Source organism: Rhinolophus sinicus, linkage group LG10 (genome assembly GCF_036562045.2).
Source record: "Rhinolophus sinicus isolate RSC01 linkage group LG10, ASM3656204v1, whole genome shotgun sequence".
In the NCBI taxonomy this organism is placed as follows: Eukaryota; Metazoa; Chordata; class Mammalia; order Chiroptera; family Rhinolophidae; genus Rhinolophus; species Rhinolophus sinicus.
The window spans coordinates 4,087,806-4,112,092 of record NC_133759.1 but is presented as its reverse complement, the minus strand read 5'-3'; the positions used below and the strand labels follow the sequence as shown (position 1 = coordinate 4,112,092).

At 44.0% G+C, this 24,287-nt stretch overlaps 1 protein-coding gene across 5 annotated transcripts in view; it reads left to right on the top strand.

Annotated features, from left to right (window-relative positions):
• The window catches only part of SUMF1 (sulfatase modifying factor 1), a 277,240-nt gene that overhangs the window by 135,875 nt on the left and 117,078 nt on the right, over window positions 1-24,287 (top strand). Inside the window, exon 10 of one of the 5 annotated variants that reach the window (XM_074312229.1) lies at window positions 14,151-14,372. The exons of 3 other annotated variants lie outside the window; for them this stretch is intronic. In XM_074312229.1, coding sequence (XP_074168330.1) covers window positions 14,151-14,168 — 18 coding nt within the window. In that variant the 3' untranslated portion in view covers window positions 14,169-14,372. Of the gene's footprint in view, window positions 1-9,132; window positions 9,241-14,150; window positions 14,373-24,287 lie in introns of those variants that run through there. One more of the 5 variants, XM_074312226.1, reaches the window with a different exon arrangement.

Here is a 24,287-nt window from a genome sequence, read left to right as displayed (position 1 = left end):
ATCACATTCAGTATTATGGTGTGCCTCTTACATGCAACAGCATGTCACAGAGCATGGTTCCTGCTGTGCTTTGCAGTGCGTGTGTAGTTCCTACAGAGTTGTGCAACAGTGATTTAGCCATTTACTGATTCATTATCCCTGACAGCTCTCTTCTCGGCGCTGTTTTCTTCTGTCTTAGCGCGTTCTCCGTAGTTGATCTCACCCTCACTAAGCTGATGACTCCTGAATCTGTACCTCGAATCTAGTCTGTTAGCACTTTCCTGAACTGGTGCCTCAAACTTAAGAAATTCAATGCTGTGCGTAACCTTTTCCTCCAAAACCTGTCAGTCTGCCACGTGACAACAAATGGCACCACCATCCAATAATTGCTCAGGCAAGAAAGTCGGGTGCCAGCCTGACCCCTCCATCTCCTTAATCCCCCACATCTACCTTGGTCACCAAGTCCTGTTGATGTTCCCGGCTCCATTTTTCTATCGTTCTGTCCACGTTTTTCTATTTCTACTACTGCTATCCTTGCCCAGGCCACAGTTGTTTCTCACCTGGGTTATTGCAGCTGCTTTTTGTCTGGTTTCTCTGCCTCCACTTACTCTTTTCAAATGCATTCATTGTGCTGTAGCCAGAGTGATCTTTCTGAAAAACAGATTCAACCAAGGTTACTCTCCTGCTTGAATCATCCCATCTCTATCTCTCCATCCATCCCATCCCATCCCATCCCATCCCATCCCATCCCATCCCATCCCATCCCATCCCATCCCATCCCATCCCATCCCATCCCATCCCATCCCATCCCATCCCATCCCATCCCATCCCATCCCATCCCATCCCATCCCATCCCATCTATCTATCTATCTATCTATCTATCTATCTATCTATCTATCTATCTGGAGATTTATTACAGCAATTAGCTCACGTGGTTACGGAGGTTGAAAAGTCCAGGATCTACTGTCTGTAGCTGGTGAACCAGGAAAATGGTGTAATTCAGTCTGAGTGAGAAGGGCCTGATGGTCTGAGTACAAGAGATCAAGACCCAGGAGCTGTGAAGAACGAGGGCAGGAGAAGATGGACGTCTCCACTCAGGCAGAGCATGGATTCGCCCTTCCTCTGTCTTTTTGTTCTGTTCAGGCCCTCAGCAGATTGGATGATGCCCCAGCCATTGGTGAGGGCGGTCTGCTTACTCAGTCTACTGGTTCAAATGCTGATCTGTTTCTGAGACAGCCTCAGAGACATACCCAGGACTAAGGTGTACCAGCTGCCTGGACACCCCTCAGCCCAGAGCTAACCAGCACGACATGTGCACACGTAAATCCATGCACACACATCCCCTCGATGACATTTGCCTGCAGCCCTCAGCAGCCTCATCTCTTGCTAGAAGAATTGCTTTCTTTTCTTTGATTGTGCCATGCTCTCTGCGCTCCTGGAATGTTACACAGTTATTTCTTTTGCCTGGACTATTCTTCCTGTCTCTATTTAATTAATTGGTGACTTATTCTCATCTTTGTGTCTTCGCTTGACTTACGTGTCTCTTTCCCCCTGAATCCTCCCTTGATCACAGAAGTCTGGAATAGGTACCATTCCTAGGTGCTTCCAGGGAAGTACTTTTACCTTTGCCATCAGAGCACATGCCATGCTGTATACTCATTCGTGTTTGCACGTTTGATCCTAGGAGGCTGTGAGTTCTGTACATCTTTGAATCTACACAGGCAGTCACATTCATGTTTGTTGAATGAGTACAGGGATGAGCATGAGAAACAGAAAGTTTCCATTCGTCATCTACCCAGGGCTTTGGTGTTTCAAACAAGTCTGCGGGAGGAAAAAAATAAAAGCGGGAACTTGGAAATAACAACAACATTTAAGAGCATGTGCTTCCTATGCAAAAGTATCCAGGTTCCCAATGTAGGTACTATAGGAAAATGGTCATAATTCTTTCAGATACGAGATAATCCCTCAAGTGCAAGTGTTAGTACGTAAGCAGGCAGGGGTGGTCTAGGTAGGGCAGGGGGAACTGGTAAATGTGAGACACCTCTGAATACCTCGCACTGTTTATTGGTACATCAGTGGCAACACTGGTGCTTTTATGTTGAGGATGGAAATAGCAGTCCCCGCTTTCCCCATATCCCCTCCTTCAGAGGCTCGTTGCCATGATTCACGTTCTCACCTGACTCACACAGGTTCAGGGACATTTCTTGTCTGCTCATCTGTGCCCTATTTCTCATGACTCAAACATTTTCAAACTGCAGTGTGATATTTTAAGGCCTTTCTGAATTGCATGCTTTACATTAAACAATTCACATTGCGTGTATGATCTGTTAGTGGAACAGGGTAGCCTTTTGTGGATGTGAAAAAACACGCCCAATTAAATTGGTACTGTTTTCAAGTTTAGTGGTTGCTAACTGAAAACACCTCCGTGGACTGCTTTCCTCAAGGAGTAGGGAGATCATTTCATATTAAAAGGTGAACATGGGTTTGAAAAATAAGAAAATTGCCCACTGGAGATGAAAGCTCCTCATGGGGAGTTTTATCATTGTCCTTACACCTCCTTGCTCAGCGAAGTCGGACGATTGGAAGGAGATAGTTTTGGAAGCACATCAACTGGCACGGATGTGATGGCACATGACGCTGTCCCTCATGGCGCCGTCTGCAGATCTGAATAAATGCTGGTCAAGCTCCCACAGGAGGTGGAATGGTTACCCTTGATCTACGAAAGGCGTGCGGCTCCCAACACTCGTTTGCGCTCGGATCTGAGGACCAGTTTCCCGAAGTGCAGATCATTTGTTTTGGATTCGCTGTTGGAAACCTGTCTTTGGAGGGGTGCAGATGCTGTCTTACATCCATCCACAGGCTTTGGGTAACTGCGGCTGCGCATATAAAGTAACTAAATCTGAGAGTGACCCGTGGAATCCCCCTTCTTTAGATGAGGGAGCAAAGGAAGGACAATAACCCACTGACCTTGCGGGGGTTGGTCTCAGCCATTCTTCTTCTGAGGACAGGGGTAGCAGCCAGGCTGGAACTGCTGGCTTTCTTCCTGCACCACAGTTCAGGATATCTAGGTAGGGAGAGTGTGAGAGAGACTGCGTACCTTTGCTGGTGAGATCTTCTGTGCTCTGGGATTGTTTTTTTATAATGTCATATGACCTTGAAAGTTTTACTACATGACAAATAAGTGAACACACATGCAAGCTGTTGTTTATGGCTTTCTTTTTCCTTCTTTTTTGCTTTTGTCTGCAAGCAAGTATAAACTCTTTTTTCTGAATAATACCCTGATTTCCTTTGGGAGAACTGTCCCCCATCATTTCATGTAACGTTGCTGGGATAGTAAATTTTCAGGTGCCTGTCTCCCTCCATGGAATCCAAAGAAAGTAGAGCCTTTGGCTCTCTGCTCCCTGGGGGCTGACATGTGACCTCACCCTGGCAGGCAGATTCCTTCTCTCCCTGGAGCTAGTGATTTAAGGGCACAGAGTACAGTTGGAAATCTTTCATCGTGGGAAGCAGCTGCAGTAGCATCCTGTCGCAACTGCAATGTGTGCTAGCTGTGTCCCCCACTTCTTGGCTTCCGGGGCTCCCTCAGTTGCTGCAGGGTGCAAACCTGCTCCTATGACGCTATGTGACTGCCCTTGGAGACAGGGCCGTAAGGAGGTGATGAAGGTTACATGAAGTCATGGGGGGGACTCTGGTGTGAGAGAACTGGTGTCCTCACAGGAGGAGGGAGACACATCAGGAATTGCTGTCTCTCTGACGTGCACAGAGGATGGGCCATGTGAAGACACGGTGAGAAGGCAGCTATCTACTAGTAGTCAGAATGAGACACCGAATTTGCCAGCACCTTGATCATGGACTCTATGACCGGTCTGTGGCATTTTGTTATGGCTGCCCGAAGAGACTAATACCCTCTGCTACCATGTGGGGCCAAGGTAGAAGGACTCTGGAAGGGATTGCCCCAAATACCTGCAGCCTGAGCACCTAGCACATAGAAATGTGGCTAGCTCAGGTTGCTCTTACATCTGTGCTGACTTGTCCTTCACTACATCGTACATGTGCCAACCTGCTCCTGTTGGTTCTACGACACTCTCCACCCACATCGCAGCTGCTTTTGATGGAGTTAGTCACCGTCAATTCTGATGCTTACAATCAAGAACGCTATGCATGGCTAGTGGCTCCACTTACATTTATCAACGAGGCACTGGGAGGAATTTAAGTAGGACACTCACCGCTGTTTGTTACTCGTTCCGATCATTCCCATCAAATAATTCTCTCCAACAGCACCTATTTTCTGCCACTTGCCGAGTAAGAAATGCATATTTGCTCTAGGCTTAATAAGACAGGGATGAATCCCTGTGTAACGAGATAACTTGCTACAGCCTTTACGACTGTGACATAAAGGTAGGATGACTCTTATGTCCCAGATTCCGGGTAGCACCCATATTTAGCTCCCACTGCCAGGATTCTCCCTGCCAGTAGCAGAGCATGCCACCGTCGACCTACTCCTCTGATAACTGCAGCAATTCTCCAACATGAAGAGTGGTGTCCTAAGGAAAGGCTGTTACATCTGCCCCTCACTGCTCAAGAGGACGTCTCTTTCCCATAACTTATTTATCAGTAAAACTGGAAAGAAAGAAAAGATCACGTCTCTTTCTTTGCGTGGATAAGCAGGAAAGGGCATATTAGTGGGGCCCTTCAGGATGGCAGACACCTCCATGACCTGCTCCTCAAATCATCAGTTCAAGTTTCACTTCTTGCAGATTAAATTGTTACGTGGTTTGGGTAACAGCAAGGGATGGGGTTAGAGGTTGAAATATAATAACATGCTTTCCATTTGAAGAGGGCTGTTATTTGAGATGAGTTCTCTCTATCGTCTTCCCCAGGCAGTGGTAGCCTTGCTAGGGTTATTGCACTTGAAAGCAAAAGGGGGCCTAAAGAATCATCTATGTACAACTCTCATTTCATCAGCCAGGAAACTGAAGCCTGTAAGGTTATGTGATCTAGCTGACATAATGTAGCTGGTCACATCACCCTCGTCTTCCTTAATTTCTCGTAATCAACTCTCTCACTCCCCCAAACTGGGTGATGCCCAGCCATTAACAGGCCACCTTTCTAGTTGGATCCAGGGTGGAAAGTTTTGCTGTCTGCCGTTCCCTTGGGTGGTGAATTGTTTGGGAATATCTGTTAGCTGCTTGATTTCTCCAGAAATCAGCAGATCTTTTTGATAATATCCTTATCCCTTCTAGAAATCTTTTCTGGTCAAAGTGTTATTAAACCTTGGAACTCAAATGTACTTCCCTTTACACTACAGGAGTTTTTGAAAGTGGTAAGTTTAACTTTTGGGTACTCACGTGTGATACAGTAAGAAATACTTATTCGGTCTTTGTCCCAGGTTCCCGGCACATAGCTCCTCAAATCCTTGTAATCTATGGAGTGGTCAGAGTGTCTTTTATTCTGATGAGATGACCGGTGGCTGGGGACTCCAGAGAGGAGCCCTTCCTCTGGCTGTTCCTGGGTTGTATCCTTTATAATAAGCCAGGAAATACACGTGGAGTGTGTCCCTGAGTTCTGTGAACAGTTCTAGCAAATTATTAAACCTGAAAGGTGGCATGGTAGGGACCCTCAACTTTGTAGCCAAGTTGGACAGAAGTGTGGGTACCATGGGCACCCAGTACTTGCAGCTGGCATCTGAAGGGAGGGCAGATTGGTACAACCAAGCCCTGAGCCTGTGGAGACTGATGCTACCTCTGGGTAGTTAGTGTCAGAATTGAGTTGAATTCTGGACACTCAGTTGGTGTTTGGAGAGTTGGAGAATTGGTTGGTGCAAGGAAAAATCCCCCAGATTTGGTGTCAGAAGTGTTGTGGGTAGAAGCAGCATAAACCAAGTCCCATATGTAATGCTCTTGGGAAGTTTTCTCTCTAAAAAAAGAAAAAAGTTCCTTTTGGAAATCTAGTCTTGTAATGAAGTTTCTTTTATTATTGCTAATAACCTGTAACTAATTTATCTATTTGGAATTCCTGATTTTCATACATTATGTTTACTTAGAGCAGATCATACACAGTAATATGGCCAATAATAGCTAGAATTGATTAAATGTTTCCTACATGCCAGGCATGATGCCAAATGCCAGCTGTTGTCGTGAATTATTTCATGTTGTCCTCACAGCAACTCCACAAAGAAGGTAACGTCACAGATGGAAGAACTAAGGCTCAGAGAGGTTAGATAAGTGGCCTCATAGTACCCAGTTAGAAAGGAGTGGAGCTGAAACTCTTAGGAGAAATGACATGCCTTCGATGACCTGTAGTGGGTTCTCTTCTTGGCCTTGGGGGCTGTAGACCTTCAAAGAAAGGTGGGTTGTCAAAGGCTCACTAGAGGATTTCCCAGGGAGAAAGTGTCTGCAGCCCGATGCCAGCTTGTTCTGGAGGACGACCCGTGTGTGGGAAGGAAGGCACTGGGCTTCCCCTGAGCCCTGCTTGACCAGCGGGAGAAACTGGTCACACAGTGTGTGTATTTGTCCAGCGTTTTACTTAGCTCTCCGTGCATCCTTTACTGGTTTGATTTCATCTGGAGTTTACATTCCCAGAGGCTAATTGTTGTCTTGATCTAAATTCCTTTGCGCACCAGTCAGCGCGGTTTCTTGACGACGAAGGTCACGTGACACCGTGGTTGTGGGCACACTCTTTGCATCCGGTTTGCTTCTCATTTCCTCCCTTACCTGCTGGGCATCCTTCGTCAGAAATTCACCTTTCAGAGCCTCGATTCCTTGTCTGTCATTTGGAAAAAATTGTAACATCTACCTCGTCGGCTGATGAGACAAAGGGTGTAGGGTCCCCACTTGGTGCTCCGTAGTGGCTTTAAGAAGCCTCCTGTGCTACCACCAGTACTTCTGGTATTAGCTGAAGGGGTGTATTTAAAAGATTCGATATGTCAGGGGTCTAAGAATGTACAGTGTGTTTTTCAGGATTCAAGACCTTGGAAAGCCGGAGGAAAGAATGTCGGATGTTCTTTCCTTAAAGGGAGCAGGTATTGAAACTTCTCAGTAACCACATTTTCCATCACCCTCAAATTCCCCTTACGTCTGACCTGGAGAAGCAGTGAAGCACAGCCGTGTAAAGTGAGGGCAGATCAGAGAGTGTGACACCACTATCAGTTAGAGCTGGATATTGGCTCTAATTGGCCTCCTGGGGCCACTCTCCAGAAACTTAGTTATTGGAAAAGTAGTGTTGCCCTCAATATTCTGTCCCCTGCCATCTGCTGCTAGAGGATGTGTGCTTTGTTCTGGCATAGAAGAGGAGGAATTTGGACCCAGAGTCAGCTGAATGCAGTAAGAAACATATATATTGAGAATCAGGGAGACAAGGTAGAGGGGCTTACTGTGGGAATAGTTGTGTTTTGAGGAAAATGAACATTGGCTTGAGTAACTGTATCATGCCATTAAATGTATATTTATAGTCATGGATAATATACAAAAAATGAGTTACAGAGCGCTGCATGGCCTACACGATCTGATCCCACCTGCCTCTCTTACCTCCTCTCCCAGCACATGCTGTCCCTGCTTTTAGTTGCATCAGAAAGTTCTTTCCTACCTCAGGGCTTTTGCATATCTTGTTTTGCTTTGAACCCTAATCTCCAACTGTAGAAGTCAAGTACTTTGGTTGGCCTGACCTGGGTTGTCTGTCTATCTCTGTGAGCCCGGGCAGGGGTGCTGATGGTGGTACACATGGCATGATGTGTTATAAAAAGAGATGGGGGAAGGTTCTAGGGAGCCAAAACCCAGCACCATTGTAACATGGCTCAAACATTATGTAGCTGGATCCAATCTGAAATAGTCCCTTGTCACACAGCTTGTATCTAAGCAGCTCACAAGCTGTCTGTTGATACTTGTAAGGCCAAGTTCTTGCCTTTTCATCTCCTTTCCAGGTCTTTTCCTAATTGACGCCAAGCTCACCTGCTTAGCTTTCTGCTAGAAACTATTATCCTCACCAATCTGGTGATGTGAGGCCCCTCTGACTCTGCCCATAGGAATCACAGTTCCTTTCACACGAGCTCTTTCTTCATCAGCCCTCACACCCTCCCTGCCAGGCCTCTCTCCACCCTTGGTTGTTCCTTTCTTCCTCCTGTTTTTTTCTTCCTTGTCTTCTTCTTTTTCTTGCTCTTAACTTTAACACTTATCTATATTGGGCTGTTCCTGACAGAAGAAATGGTTGGAGAGATTATAACGCTTATTTAACAGATTGAAGAAACGATGCTCGGAGAACCTAAGGTGGTTTGTTCCAGGTCACATAGCTGGCAGTTGGCAGATTAGGAATTTTTAGTCAGAGCCTTCGACTCCTAAGCTTAGGATCGCCCTCCTTTACCATGTCCTCTTGCGGTGTTTGCTCATGACATTGCCATCCTCCCAATAAATAGTCACAGTTTGGAGAGGGTTTTTTTTTTTTTTCCTCTGTGACGGTGATTTAGGGATAATTTTGGGAAGTGAATCTCGAGTTGAGTCTGGAAGGAAATCCGGATTTTTGATGAGTAGAAAGGAGAGGGGAGGCCATGTCAGAGAACAACAGTGGCCTGAGTAAAGCAGCAGAACGAGACGTGGCTTCTGTCTGTGTCGCAGAAGCAGCCCGTGAGCAGTGATAGGAAGAAACGTGCCGATGAAAAGCGAGGGGCAAAGCGGGCAGCTGCTCGGCGGCAGGCCCGTCCTGAGCACGGTCAGTGGCGTCTTGTTTAATTCTGAGCGACCCAGTGAGCTGTGTCACGGTATCCGCTCCACGTTCCTGCCGAGGAAACGGGCACAAAGAGGTTAATTAACTTGCCCACATCACACAACTAGCAGGAAGCGCAGTTTATATGCAGACTTAAGCCTGTTTGGCCCCAAGGTCCATTCTCTTAACTGCAGGCTCCCGCTGCCGGGATTGGTAAGAAGCCAAAGAGCAGGCCCCGCTTCCGTCCACTGGGCAGCTGAGGCCATAGTAAAACTCACGTTGTTTGTCAGACCTTTGGATTTGAAGACGGTACATCTTATTAGATAGGAACGTTAATCATCAGCTCAGAAATATATCCTCCTCGTGAAAGAGTCAAATAGAGAATCCGAGGCAAATGTGAGTTTCCCATTATTGCTCCTTCATTCTGGGCAGATGATCGTGTATTGTAATGTCTCTCAGGCCGCTGCCGCGGGAGGAGCAGCTCGCGACAACCTCGTCGAGGGGCCCAGGGCGCATCCGTTACCGTCACTGAACCCCGTTTGCTCATCGTGAGTCTTAGCGCCTTTCCCGCCTCCATTTCGGGCCCAGGATTCTCTGAATCTCTCCTTCCTGGCCACGCGGCAGGGACATCGAACTCCTGTGGGTCATAAAGAACGTTCTGCAACAATGAGCCTTTTCCTTCGGATGGGTCGAGGCAGAAAAACTCAGCTTAGAAATGACGCTGACCGCTCGGAGGTGCTCTCTGCGCGGTGAAGATGACAGGCGCTCTGGGAGAGAGCTGGGAACCACGGGCGGGACGCCGGGGGCGGGGCTTCCGGGGGCGGGGCTTCTGGGGGCGGGGCTTCCGGGGCGGGGCTGCCGGGGGGGGCTTCCGGGGCGGGGCTTCCGGGCGGGGTTGCCTCCTGCTGGTCTCCCAGCCAACCTGAAACGTAGGTGGCCATGCGTCCTGGTAGGACTTCGGAGGAAACGGTGAAGCTCTCAGGGTTTCCTGACCATGTCCCAATACTGTTGTGGGTGAAAGAAATCAAATACTTGGTACCTTCCTCACGAGAGAAATAGTGATGAACAGTATCTGGTGCTTGGTGTTAAAGTGGCAATAGATTCAAGTTTTCTAGATGTTGGGCTTGGGGAGGTGGCGTGGGCTGCGGTTGTGATGTCAGGGAGAGCTTCCCGGAGGTGGTGAGGTTCCAAGGATGGAATGGAAAGGTAATACACATTCAACGTAGAAAGCTCGCGTAATTTTTAAAAAGCATGAAAGACAAAATGATCTCTTATCTCGCCCAAAATAATTGCTATTAGTGTTTTGGTACATGTCTTTCCCGTTTGTTATTTTTGCATTACATAACCAAAATGAAATCTTACTATACGTGCTGGTTTGCAACTTTAATTTTTAGCAGTTTTTGACATCTGGCAATTTATGCCCTATTTTCCTATGTAAATAAAACTCCAAAAGCATGAAATTTTTACAGTGGGAAGGGCTTTTTTCATTATAAAAGTGTAATGCTTGTGAAAAAAATCAGAGAATATATAAGACATTATAAGGAAGAAAAGAAAAACAAAACTCACATAACCCTATCCCCTGGCAATTACTACCATTAACGTCTGCGTGTATATATTTCCTGAATTTTTTTCCAAATGTATGTGTGTATATGTATATATATAAAATATATATGTATAGTATGTATTACAGTTTACTCCTGTTGATACTTGATTAATATCTCCCAGCCACCCTCCCCCCACAAACTGTAAACATAGTGAAGGCAGAGACTTGTATCTGTTCCCTTCACCAGAGCATTCCCAGCTCCTTGCCCAGTGCCTGGCGCATAATAGGCAATTAGTAAAACTTTACTAAATGAATGAGGGAGTGAATGGCAGGTCACATTGTAGTGGATATTGACTTGGGAGATGATAGAGTGCCATCTAGTCACGGGAAATGGGAGATGGCGATTGCGACTATGGCAACCGGCTCGTGGCTATTTGCTTATGTGTAGTTAGCATCGTGGCAGTTTTTAAAAAGCCAAAGCCAAAGCCAAAACAAACAAACACCAAACCCAAGCCAAGCCAAGCCAAGCCAAAACTATTTGCTGCCTTTAACTTGATGAAAATTTGCATTTTGACTATGAAGATTCACGAGCACTCTCATCGCCTCCTTCCCTCACGGTCCCCATGTCTCTGGCCAGCTCGGGGAAGGCAGGAGTAGATCTTGTCCACTCCAGTCCTTCTGATGTGATGCCATGTGTGTCCTTGGCATGAGCTCATGTTTCCTGCTGAGTGTGATGGTGGGAGGAGGAAGCTGATGGAACATTATCCACGGAGAGGCCTGTGGTGATTCAAAGGTGTGGGACGCGGCTCTGAGGTGATCGGATGCCACAGGACTGCTTATTTCATTAGGATTCCTTTTCCTTGTCTAGTCTCTGGACCTGATTAAAGAAGTTGTGGTGAGAAATACGTGTGGGCAGACAAGTAGCTAAACCAACTTTTTTATAGCTCTACTGTTGTAGCATAAGACTCTAGTGCACAATCATAGAGATGTTTTAAATGCTCTGAACTCAAATGGACTAAAGAGTTAATTTGGATTGGGAGGTTTTAAACTTTCATGCTGCTGGAAGGGATCCAGAGAGGTCAGGTTAGAACTGCAGACACTTTGAACGGCAGGGCCTTGGATGCCCGCTAATGCTGTCTCCTCATTTCACAGACGAAGAAACTGAGCTCTAGAGGGAGAGTTGAATTACTCAAGGTCCCATAGGAAGTCAGTGGTACATAAAACTGGAACTAGAACTCAGGCATTCTAAGTTCCAGGCTGATGTGGTTCCTGTCTGCTGTGAGAAAGATAAGAATGCAAAACATCCATCACCATTGGCCACCATTTGAATGTGCACATAGAGAGAGAGAGAAAGGAGGCAAGAGAGAGAGAAAAGGAGAAACAAGGACAAAGGACAAAGAAAACAAATGAAAATGAGAGCCTTTCTCGGAAATGCATTCAGTGTTTTCAGCTCCTAGGGAACAGACTGTGAGTCCCAGAATGAGTTGGAAAGTGATGTTTTCACGAACTTCTCCAGCACACGTGAAAAGCCTGGGGGTTTGCAGTTTTAGACATGAATTTGAAATGCTTTGGACATCAGTATTGGACGCTCACTATCTTTTCTTCTAATCTAAATGACTTTAGCAAAGGAACTCAGTTTTAGTCACTGGAGATTAATTAAACCGTCTTACATGAACTGAAGCTGAATCCCTTTGTATGAAGCGAGAGGAGACACACACACACACACACACACACACACACACGAGCTGAACTGTAGCCTTGATGAATGAAGTATGTTCACAGAATCTATGGGGCCTCTTACCGTGTTTCCCCGAAAATAAGACCTAGCAGGACCATCAGCTCTAATGCGTCTTTTGGAGCAAAAATTAATATAAGAGTGGGTATTATATTAATTATATTATATTATATCTGGTATTATATTATCTTATATCATATTGTATATTATACCCGGTCTTATATACACTGGGTCTTATATTAATTTTTGCTCCAAAAGACGCATTAGAGCTGATTGTCTGGCTAGGTCTTATTTTCGGGGAAACACGGTAGTAATGGGGAATGGAACCGAGGTGAAATGAAAGAAAAACGACAGTAAGGATAGATGTTTTGTGGATGACAGAGAGGAAATCATCGTGAGTTTTATAATGCCCCTTACAGTTTCTCTTCTTTCTCGCGTCTTTACCCTCCCTCCCGTCCTGCTCCTCAAGCTGGGCTGCTGCAATGACCCCTGGACTCCAGTCTCTTTCCACTGAAGCACGCGACCAACACTGCTTCCACCATTATCTTCTTAATCCTTTGATGGTCCTCGTCTTTGGTTCCAAGCATGCCGGGCTTTTCATTGCTGAAAGCAGTGGTTTTCATCATTAGAGCTGGTAACAGCGTATGGGGGAGCTGGTTAGAAATGCAGATTCCGAAATCTACTCCCAGGAGAATCAATTTCATGGATCCAGGATGATGGTCAGGAATTTACATTTTTAACAGGTTCCCAGTTTATTTCTGATGCAGATACCTTAGGAACAATACTTAGAAGAGTCAGCTTATGGTGAAGTCCCGTCCTTAGCCAGAGGAGTGACATTTAATGGTGGCAGCCAGAGGGGGAGGAAATATGGAAGGAAAGACTGGTCTCCAAAACATCCACTGGAACTGGGTACTTTGGCAACCATGACTGTGGGAGAATTTGCATCTTATGGATGGAAAGGAATTTGTAAAGTTTCGTCACCATTTTTTTTGGCTTGAGCCTGCCAGACACGTGGCATAGTGGAAAGGCCTCTGGAATGAGGTCAGAAGATATGCATGTGGGTTCCATCCACTTAGGAGCTGTATAGCTTTTTGGCTAGCCACTTGACTTTCCTGAGCCTCAGCCTTCCTGATCTGTAAAATGGGAATGTAAAACACCCTGCTTCCTTGTTAAGTTATAAGGGTCAACACTGGGAAAGTGCCTTGAAGTTTGGAAAGTGTCGAATAATACGAGGCACTATGTACTCATTTATATTAAAAGCCTGTTCTCTTCACACTTTTGTTTTCACCTTTGCCGAGTGATCAGAAGGATCTTGAGCAGGAAGGTAATTGAAGTTAAACAGGGTAAGGCTGTAGAGGGAGTGTGTGTTGACATTCATCCAGCTATAGCCATTTGCAGGAGGAAAGAAAAAAGTCACGTAGCAGCCAACAGAAGGGTTTTGATTACCCCATGGGTTTGGGCCGCTTGCAGACTGGCGTACTGGAGTCTGACTTCCTCTGTGAGTATGAATTTGGCTGAGTTTAATAGTGAGACAAGCTTATGAAAACCCACACATGCTGAAACCCAAAAGGCTAATGAGGAGAATAAACAGCTTGTGTAATTAGACCTTGTGCATTTCCCTAAAAAGGGATCATGAAATATGTAGAAAATGTTGTCTCTGAAGGATTCATGGTTACTTGGTCTAGTTTTTCATTTGCAAACTTTACTCCTTGCTGTGGGAGTCAGGGAACAAAGGACTTCTGGGTGGTTATGAACCGGTGCTGTCACATGGAGTCTGATGGCTCTTCGGGCCTCGGCCCACTGCCAGCGGCGGGCACTCCTACATGCCAGTTTGCTCTGTTCTGAATGCTCTCTCACAGCCTGAGGGGCTTATTGTGTCACTTCTTGATGAGCCAAGGTCGGCTGCGGTTTTTTGGCTTCAAACGTGTTTTTCCTTCCCTGTATTATTTGTGCACAGAAAACAATGAAATGCTTTGTCTTAAGTAAATCTATTGTTCTTCTCAGACGCTCCTGGTGTCTTCAATAAAAAGGACACAATTGAAGTTTCCCCCCTACCCGCCAGGTTTGGCAGACTTTTGCATTGTGCCATTTTTGCTTTATGTCTTTTATTATGTTATATATATAAATAAAATGTAGACGCAGTTCAGGCTCCGGTGGGACCCTCTGCACCCATCCCTGTTTCTCTCCCTCTCTTCCCAGAAGTCACCACTGGGCTGAATGAAGTGAGCCACATAATGTTCAAGGGAATGTTCTGACTAAGGAACACGATTTCAAAGTGAAGTGCCAGCCCCTGGTGCGAACGTGGAGGTCGGTGTCCGAAATCGGGCTGTATGACAACCGTGCGAACTTCCGTCTCTCCGACGAGTCATTTCTCAGCTGGCATAAAGCTTCACTTTTTTCCCTGCTGAATTTTATTAGCAGGACTTGTGGCTGTACCTCGCGTTTTTATGTTCTTCTTCTTCTTTTTGATAGGTAAGACGTTTACATGGTTCAAAAATTAAAATGGTTTCCAAACAGTATATATTGAGGATTCTCCATTATATATGTTTCCTTTCTCCCCCGAACCTCATGGTCAGCAATTTTTATTGGTTTCTTGTTTATACTTCCAGTGTTTTATTTTGCACATTGAAGAAAATATGAACATATATTTTCATTTTCCTGCTTTATTTACTCAAACGCTGTATTCCATATTCATTGTTTTACACCATATTTTACACTTAATAGTGTATACTGGAGATTGCTGCATATCAGTACTCGGTATCTCCCTCAGTTTTATTTTTTTACAGTTTCATATTTTTAATAGCTGTGTAATGTTCACACAGCACCCTGTACATAGGACTTTAGTTACTTATTTTTACAGCTACAGAGTATTCCATGGCATGAATGTAAGATATTTTTCAACCAGTCCCCTGTTGCCGGACCCTGGGTCATTTCAAAACGTTTCCTATTGCAAACAATGTCATGCAGATTAATCTTGTACATATGTCACTTCATGTGTGTACAGGGATGTGTATGGAATTCCAGCAGTGAGATTGTCAAAGGGTAGATGCAGGCTCCACAGGGCTGCAACGTTCTGCCTTCCCAAGGGCACTGTTAGTTTCTGCCTCCTCACAGCTTTGCCAAGAGAACGTATTAAGTAACTGGTGTTTCCCTCTAATAGGTGAGAAACGGTATTATATCTCTTGGTAGTTTTAATTTGCATTTATCTTAAGTGATATTGAGCATCCTTACAGCATTTTAAAATAAAATATACACACAATAAAGTACACAAATGTTAAGTCTACAGCTCGATGAATTGTTGAATATGTAGACATCCATATAACCACCTCCCAGCACCCTGGAAAATGGCCTCGCGCCCCTTGCTACCCAGTACTAACCATCATGCTGAATTCTACCCCATCAATTAGTTCTTGAACTTCATATAACTGGAATTGTGCAGTATGTGCTCTTTTGTGTCTGACTTCTTCACTAAACATTATGTCTGTGAGATTTGTCCATGTTCTTGCATTTAAACAGTAGCTCATTGTTTTTCTGTTGTTGTTGTATATTTCCTTGTATTAATATACAACAATTTATATCAATTTTCTAAAAATAGACATTTTGGTTTTAGATTTTGGCTATGATGAAGAAAGCTGCTCTCAATATTTTTGACATGTGTTTTAAAAAACTTATATTGTCATTTTTTTCTTTGGGTGTGAACTCAGGCTTGGAGTTGCTGGTGTATGTTTAGCTTTAGTAGATTCACCAGTTTTCCAAAGTGGTTGTACGGTTTCCACTGCCAGCAGCAGTGTTTGTGAGTTCACGTTGCTCCAAATCCTTGCTAAGATTTGCTGTGTTATGAGTCTTTATAATTTTAGCCAATCTGGTGGAAGTGCAGGGGTATTTAATTATGGTTTAAAATTTTATTTCCCTGATAGCTAATTTTGTTGAGCACTTATTCATGTTTGTTGGTCTTTCGAATATTCTCTTTTATGAAGTGTCTTTTAAACCTTTTTCTCATTTTTAATTGGGCTGTCTGTTTCTTATTGTAGGGGATTGTTATATATAGTGTATATGAGTTCAGATTTCATGTCATTTAAATATAAGTAATTATATATATTATATCTTTTTGGGTTGGTCTTTTCTGTACCCTGTTTAAGAAATCTTTGTTCATCCCAAGGTCATGAAAATGTTCTCTTCTAGAAGCTTTATTGTTTTTTCATTCACATTTATTTCTATGACCCTTTTGAATTAATTTTTGTGCACTGTGGAATTTAAGGGTCAAGGTTCATCTTTTTTCTATAAAGATACCATGATGGAAACCCACCACTTACCGAGGAAAAGGCGAGATCATCCTTTCCCTTCTGAACTGCAGTGGTGGCTGTGCTGTCAACTGGTGACCCTATGCGTGTGGGTCTATTTCTGGGCTCTATTCCGTTCCACCCGTATACATAGCACATTGCCGTAATTATTGTAGGTTTTTTGGTAAGTGTTGACAACTGGTCATGTAAATCCCCCAGTTTTATTCTTCAAGATTGTATTTACTTTTCCAGGTCCTTTGCAATTCCATGCAAATTTTACACTAAGTGTGGAAAATCCCAGATAGAATTTTGGCTTGGATTTTCTGCACTGAATTATGGATACATTTGAGGGAAAACAGACATTTTACCATTTCAGTTTTTCAGTCCATGAATATTTATTTAGGCGTTTAATTTCTCTCAGCAACCTTTTGTAGGTTTCAGTGTAGAGGTCTTACACAAAATTTATTAGATGAATTCCTAGATATTTGATGTATTTTATTACTATTTAAATGTTTATCTTTTGAAAATTACATTTCCTATTTGGTGGTTGTTAACAGACAGTTGATTTTGACATGTCGAACAACTTTTCATGTATTTAAGGACCATTTGTGATTCTTTCTCTGTCAACTGGATTTCCTTTTTCTATTGCATTGTGAAAGCCTTCTTCCTGATTTCTAGGATTTCCTTATAAACTCGGAATGACATTTTATCTGTGCTGAGTTACAAAATTTTTCTGATTGTCATTTGTGGTAAAATTCATTTTTCTGCTTTCATCATAGACCAAATAATTCAAATATTAGAAGGATCTTAGAAATCTTCTACTCTCACTGTCTGATTTTACAATGAAGAAACTAGTTTAGGATGTTTGAGTGACTAAAGCCAAACTACCAGGTAATTACAGAAACTGAATTTGAATACAAATCTCAGTTCAGTTCTTTGTTTGCCATGGTACCTATGCATAATCTAGTAGTGCTTTGTATTATGGCGTGATTGACTGGTGATGTGGGATTATTTTCCTTAGATTGTAAACTCCTTAAAGATAGGAAATTAAACTTCCTCAAAGACAACTACAGAGCTGCATATATCATAGGCACTCAATAAATATTAAATTGAATCATCAAAAGTGTAATATCCCACAAAGAAGAGGCAACCAAGGTCTAGACGGTTGAACTGGGGAATTTTATAAGATATATATGGAAAATATAATACTAATTGTACACAAACGCTTTCAGAAAATAGATCTGAGAGAACTTCCCAACTCACTTAATGAAGCCATCGCTACCCTGATACCAAAGCCAGACAGAGATAGCACAAGAAGAGAAAGCTATTGACCAATATCTCTCATGAACATGGAAGCAATAATCTTTCACAAAATATTAGCAACTTGAATCTAGCAACAGATAAAAGGGTGGCGACCACGACCAAATGGTGTTTATTCAGCAAAGCCAGGCTGAGGTCTCTCTTTCTTCACTTTCTGGTATTCCCTTTCCATGTATGTTACACATTTTGCTATTGTCCCACAGTTTTTGGATATGCTGTTCTGCTTTGTTTCTTTTTTTTCTTTGCCTTTCAGTTTTGGAAGTTTCTATTGTCATATCCTCAAGCTCAGAGTTTCTTTCTTCCTCTGTGTCCCATCTACTAATGAGCCCATCTGAGGCAGTCTTCATTTCTGTTACAGTAGTTTTGATCTCTGGCATTTCTTTTTGATTCTTTCTTAGAATTTCCATCTCTCAGCTTACATTACCCATGCAATGTACATATCCATTATCCATAGTTAAAAAAATCCTGGTCTGTTAATGCCAACATTCCTGCTATATCGGACTCTGATTCTGATGCTTGTTCAATATATATATTCAAGCTGTGCCTTTTGCCTTTTAATGTGCCGTCTAATTGTTTGTGACAGCAGACGTGCTACACCGGGTGGGAGGAACTGCGTTAAGTAGGGCTTTAGGGATGCAGTGCTGCGGTGCGGGGAGTGGCAGCCACTCCGGAGTCCTGCGGTGGGCGTCCGTCTTTGGGGAGCCTGGACTCTGACCCTCCCCAGGGCTTCCTAGTTCCTTCCCCTTCCTTAGGTGGGGAGCTGGAGTTTGGTACTTTCCTTCCTCCAGGTAGGTTAGGCTCTGGTTAAACCTCAGCAGGTGTGTTCTGGTTCAATAGATTCACCTGAGGGTAGGACTTGTTAAGAAGAACAGAATGATCTGGTCTGTTTTAAAATGGTTCCTTTTCCCCTCCGCCTGCTGGAAGCGCCAGGAGATTTGTTCCCACTACTGACAATGAGAACATGGTGGAACTCTGGGAAGTAAAGCTCTCAGAAGTGCAGGGGCCCCCGACGACTGGGTCCCCCTGGAAGTTTTATCTCTCAGCATCATCCACATGGAACTTTCAGCAGTGGTCAGTTCCGGTTCAGGTTTTCCTGCTCAGGCCCTGGTTGCTGTAGAGGTCTTGGCTCCGGTAAGTTACATTTTTCCATAGTCACCTGCCTGTGTCTCCAGTTTGGGGGCAGCAGTTTGTCTTGTGGCCTCACTTCTCTGATGGGTCTAAGAAAAGCTATGGTTTTTTCAGCTTTTTACTTATTGTTAAGATGGAGTGACTTCTAAGCTCCTGATACTGCAAGGTTGATTTATTCTCAAAATTCAATTTGTGTAATAGACCATATTAATAGAATAAAGGACAAAAACCATATGATTATCTCAATAGACAGAAGAACACCTGAAAATATCCAACATGCATTCATGGTAAAAGTTCTCAGCAAATTAGGAAGAGATGAGATTTCCCCAACCTGGCAAAGGGCTACAGCTAACATCATGCTTAACACGAAAAGCCTGCATGTTTTCTCTCCTTAAGATTTAAAAGGAGACAAGTGTGTCTGCTCTTGCTATTTTTGTTCGGAAATGCATTGGAGATTCTACTCAGTGCAATGAGGCAAGAATAAGAAACTAAAGATATAGAAATTGGAAGGGTAGCAGTAAAATTATCTTTGTTAATAGACGGCATGATTTATTTGTAGGAAGTCTGCCAAAAAGCTATCGGAATTAAAAGGTCACAGGAATAAGGACAATATGCAAAAGGTAGTTGTTTTCTGTATATTAGCAATTAATAATCCCAAAATAAAATTAAGAAAACAATGCCATTGCCAAACTGATGTTGAAAAAAGTATACAGACCAATCCGGGATATTTTTTTCTTTGAGGAGTTCTGCCTAAGGGTCTCACCAATTTCTTTTTAAGAAGGTATTAGGAGTTAAGACATGATCTGTATTGTGTAGATTTTATAAATGATTGTGTGGGTTTTATAATATAAAAAAATAGATGAAGTTCTATTGAAAATAGATATACCAGTCAGTGACTCCAATTGAACAAGATTCTAGCGGTTGGAAAAGATTTTTTGCCATTTAGGCATATAATATGGTAACATCTACCTATCAGACTGAACAAGATGTTACTAACCCACCTTCCTGGGCAATTTAATAAAAATGGCAGCAATCTTAAAAAAAAAGAAAAATAAAAAGAAAGAAAACAATGTCATTTACTATGGAATAAAAAAGAATAAAACACTAAAATGCATAGGCATAAATTTAACAAAAAAGTATAAGAACTGTATGCAGAAAACTAAAAATATTTCCCCCCCCCCAAAATTAATGAAGACCTAAATAAGTGCCAGACACAAACAAAAGAACATGTATGATTGTATTCATATGAAATTTCTAGAAAAGGCAAAACTACAGGGACTGAAAGCAGGGTGTCTGGAGCTAGAGTTGGAGCAGGGTTGATGGCAACTGGACAAGGGGACTTTGGGGGGTGATGAAAATAGTCTAAAGCTTGAGTATGGTGATGGTTACACAAGTGTCGATTACTAAAACTCATCTGATCTGTATACTTCAAATGGGTGAATTTTATGGCATTACAAATTATACTTCATAAAGCTGTTAAAGAAGGAGAAATCTCTAAAGAGGAAGCTGTATCAGATGCCGATAGCTTGGAAGTTACCTTTCTTAAACGAGTGTTTCTTGTTTCTTCCTTTTCAAGTGGGTAGGGTTTTCCTTTTTCCTTTTTTGCTTTTCGAACAGGCTACTTCCTGGTGATTCTAGGGAAGGACTATTCCCCAGAGCAGATGTACATTACAGTTCGTGCTGAGTCTCTTCTTCATTGGGGACAGTTGCCAGGAGAGCGAGGCCCAGCTGGAGAGGGCTGATTGGGACTTCTGGGGTAGGCCCCCCCCAGTTCTCCTCTAATTAATCCAGCTGAGCACACAGAAGAAAGGCAAAGCCACAGGGAGGCATAGTAATTAAAATGTCTCCTTTTTCTGTTGGGCCATTGTCGCTCTCTTCCCTTTTAGGAGGTTACGGTGTGGGTGTACACTTCGTTATTTCCTTCCATCTTCAGCACGGTTGCAAGATGGAAGAAGCTCACATTTTAATATTCGGGAAGAGTCACTTGGGTGGATTAATAAGTAGGAATTTCTAATTACCAGCTGGGGTCAGGGAAGGAAAAATATCTGTTATGCTTTCAAAAGGAGACTTTTGGGAACTGTCTTGAGGGCAGCTGTCCCTAGCGATTTCCTTCTGGTGTAGCTCATTGGACACAGTAGAAAGACCTCAGCCCAGGAGCTTTTTGGTGCCTGTTACTCCCAGTGAGATTTAACAAGAGATGTGTAATAACCCCACTTGCTGAGCTTGCTTCCCTTGTTTGTTGAGGCCTTCACTGCCAGTTAGCAAGGGCAGAGGCAACTGCCTCTTTGGGAATATGGAGAGAAGATGGCTTTGAACTTTTCTGCCGCAGTTATTGATACATTTTCCATTTCACCAGTGTCCCCATCTCTCTTCCCACATAAAAAAAAGCCTAAAACACACAGCAAGAAACCATTAACGTAAACTGGTTGTTACTCAGGAGGCTTTTTGATTGGATGTCTTAATTTAAAGACTGCTCTGTTCCTTGTAAGATCGGAGCCTGTGTTCTCAGGGACATATGCTGCGTTAGAGCCCTGAACGGTCCCCTGTGGATCTCGGTGGGGGTTAAAGCCCAGAGAGGGGCAGAACGATGCTGTCTTCCTTTTGTTGTGCAGGGCATTATTTTTCCTTGCTTTTTCTGAAGAGTGCATGCTGTGTGTATTACGGCAACTTGTTTGGCATAAATGTCTACTGACATTTTCAGGTAGCAAGAGCGTATCGTTATAGGCATCTTTGTGTTGGCTCGTCGGCATTAGAGCTGCTAAGGTGTGTCCCACAGCAGTGGCCTTCTCCCCCATCCCCTTGGAGGCCACTGTTCTGCTTCCCGAGTCACAGCATTCTTGCTCCTGTTCTCCAGAGGACCAGGATGTTCCTTTCTCTGTCCCAGAAGCTCATTCCTTCCTCCAAACATTTCCATAGTCTGTTTATTCCATCTGTCATGCCCTCTCATCTCCAAACCCGTTTCATTTCCTCTGAAACCAACTCCTTTCTGTTCTGAACTCCTAAGCCTGGATTTTCCCTGTTGAACTCATTTCTGAGTGATGACAGGCCCTGAAGGTTGTTGAGCAGCCCTTTTCCATTTGTAGACACCATTCATCTAAGAGTGGCCACGTGTATCTCCATTCAGGCCAATACGGTGGGAGAAGTCTGCTGTGGGGTCTCTGGAAGGTTTGTTTTCCTGATGTAGGTGTCGAGCCGCCAGGTGGGAGGCTGTCAGGACAATGAGTGAAACTGAAAGGAACAATCAAGTCTTTACTTATTTATTGTGACTCTGTAAGCAAGAGGCCAGGCGTGGCCCTGGCCCCCAGTGTCCACTCTCTCCCAGGGAACAGCCTCGGGCAAGGGTGCAGCACAGATGGGGGAAACATCATTCCTGAGGATCCTGCCTTTTTATGGATCTGGAGGGTCTGTGAGAGGGAGCGGGGAAAGGTCAGAGTAGAAAGTGCTGAGTCAGAGCGGAGAAAATGCCTTAGCCAGGGCCCCGGGAGGAGATCTTGGTGGAGGTGCCTCGGAAATGCCTGAGCCCAGGCCTCTGATAAGGGGGCCTCAGCACAGAGCCGCCTGGGCGTTGAATGCACACAGGTGTAGGAGCGTGGCCGGCCAGGTGGCTGGGGAGGGCTGAGTCCTTGACTGTAACGCCCTCCAGAACACTGCAGTTCTGCCAGGCAAAGCCCGGTAATAGCCTGTGTCAGGCCTGAGTGATCACACACAGGAGTTTGCTTTACAGCTGAATTTTTCAACAGGAGCCACCTCTCCTCCTTTTTATTTTCTTTAAAAGCTGACACGTGACCTGGTGGTTGGAGCTGCAGCAGGCAACAAGGGTCCATAGGGAAATAGCAAGGGAATTCAGAGGTTCTGGAGTTAACTAAAGCAGAACCAGCAACGGCATGCTCTGGACTTCCGCCTGGGTGAGGAAGAATCAATTCCTAATGTCTAAGTCACCATGGTCATGTCTTCTGCTCCTCCTGGCCTCAAATATTCCTAATTGGTACACCATTTAATCATAGTGTTTTCTACTGTTATATAACTGATATTGATCTAAATTATTACATATAGTTTGTTATATCCAAAAGGACCAATCTCAGCCATTGTCTGCTACCATACTATTTCCCTTTAATCTTATTGCAATTCAGAGTTGATGGTCAGCACACTTTTTCAAAGCTAAGGCACTAGAGATAAAAACCGTATGATTCTTAGTGCATTTGTTAGCATTCCTAGAAGAATAATGCTCAGCAAAACTCCCAGTGTCAATGGCCGTGAAATCGAAGACTGGAGTCAGGTCCCAGTAACAGATCTGATTAAAGAAAACCCCAGCTGACGGCTGTTTGCCTTTGGAATGTTCAGTGCTCTCCATGATGGGCTTAGGTCGTAGCCTAGTGTCACCCTATTGCCCAGGAGTGGGCAAGTGCCTGGCATCACATGTAGGATGATTGTTCCCCTTCTGTGTTATTCCATCTAAAAGCAGGCCAATTCCTTTTTCAGTAAAGTGCAACTCTATGTTTCTTAGGACAGTATTTCTCTAGAGGAGTAGCTGGGCTGTAGGCCCAGCTGTCACCTTCTTGGCCAACATTACGTAAGCTTCATCAGTTTGTGAATAATGTTGGAAATGTTGATTTTACTGACCTTCCATGAGCCCGTGGCTTGTGTGTAGGAACTGTTTATGCCCTAGACACAGACTCCTGGCTGCTGAGACTTAGGGGAGACTCGTAGCACCACTTCCCAGATTCCAGGTCAGTAAACACAGCTTCTTGACAGGTGAGATCATTTCAAGAGAGGCAAAGCAGGTGTGTGTCAGGTTTCCTCCTTAGGATGTGCTCTATGACTTGATATCATTCCTGGATGAGCCAAATTCATTCTTCCCTGCTACAGACAACAGGCAGATGAGCATTGGCCCAAATGCTGATGGTGCAGTGTAGCTTCTCAGCTTCACAGTGGCTTCCAGAGACAATGCCCCTCCAATCTAGTTACTTTCCTTTAAATCAGTTCATTCACAGCCCAAGTCATCAGCTTTGGCAGAGGGTCTCCAGCATTTAATTGGTCCAGTTCTAAAAACTCTACACAGGTCAACTCATTGACGTCTGAGAGGTTATATTTCACCACCAGCTTATCTTGAAGGGTTCATCAGTAAATAACACTGTTGATAATTCACTATCATACGGGCACTGTGTTGAGAGTGTTAATATCTGCTCATGTAATTTCTCAGGTTGAAATTTTACAGGCATGTTTCATGGCATAAGATGATTTAAAAAGTGATGCTAAGAGAGCTAAAATTGGTTGACTGCTGTGCGGGGCCATGTGCCAGCAGTGACATGCCTTTTCTCCTTGAATCTCACCATAACCAGATAAAGTGGGTAGAACTTCGGGGCCCATTCTGGTTATAAATGGTCGTAGACTCGACTGCTTCCTGAGGACAATCCTGTCCTTCTCTGCAGCCATTACCATGGTCCCCCTCTGCGTGGCCGTCAGTGGGTTCTTCTCCAGGCTCAGGCCTGATGGGTCGGCTTCTTGACCTTCATAACAGCAGGTTAACCCTCCTCTTTTCTTGCTGCACATTGAACACATGACTCTGCCTTTAACGGAGAGTTAGGTGGACTGGCCAGAGCTTGGCTGT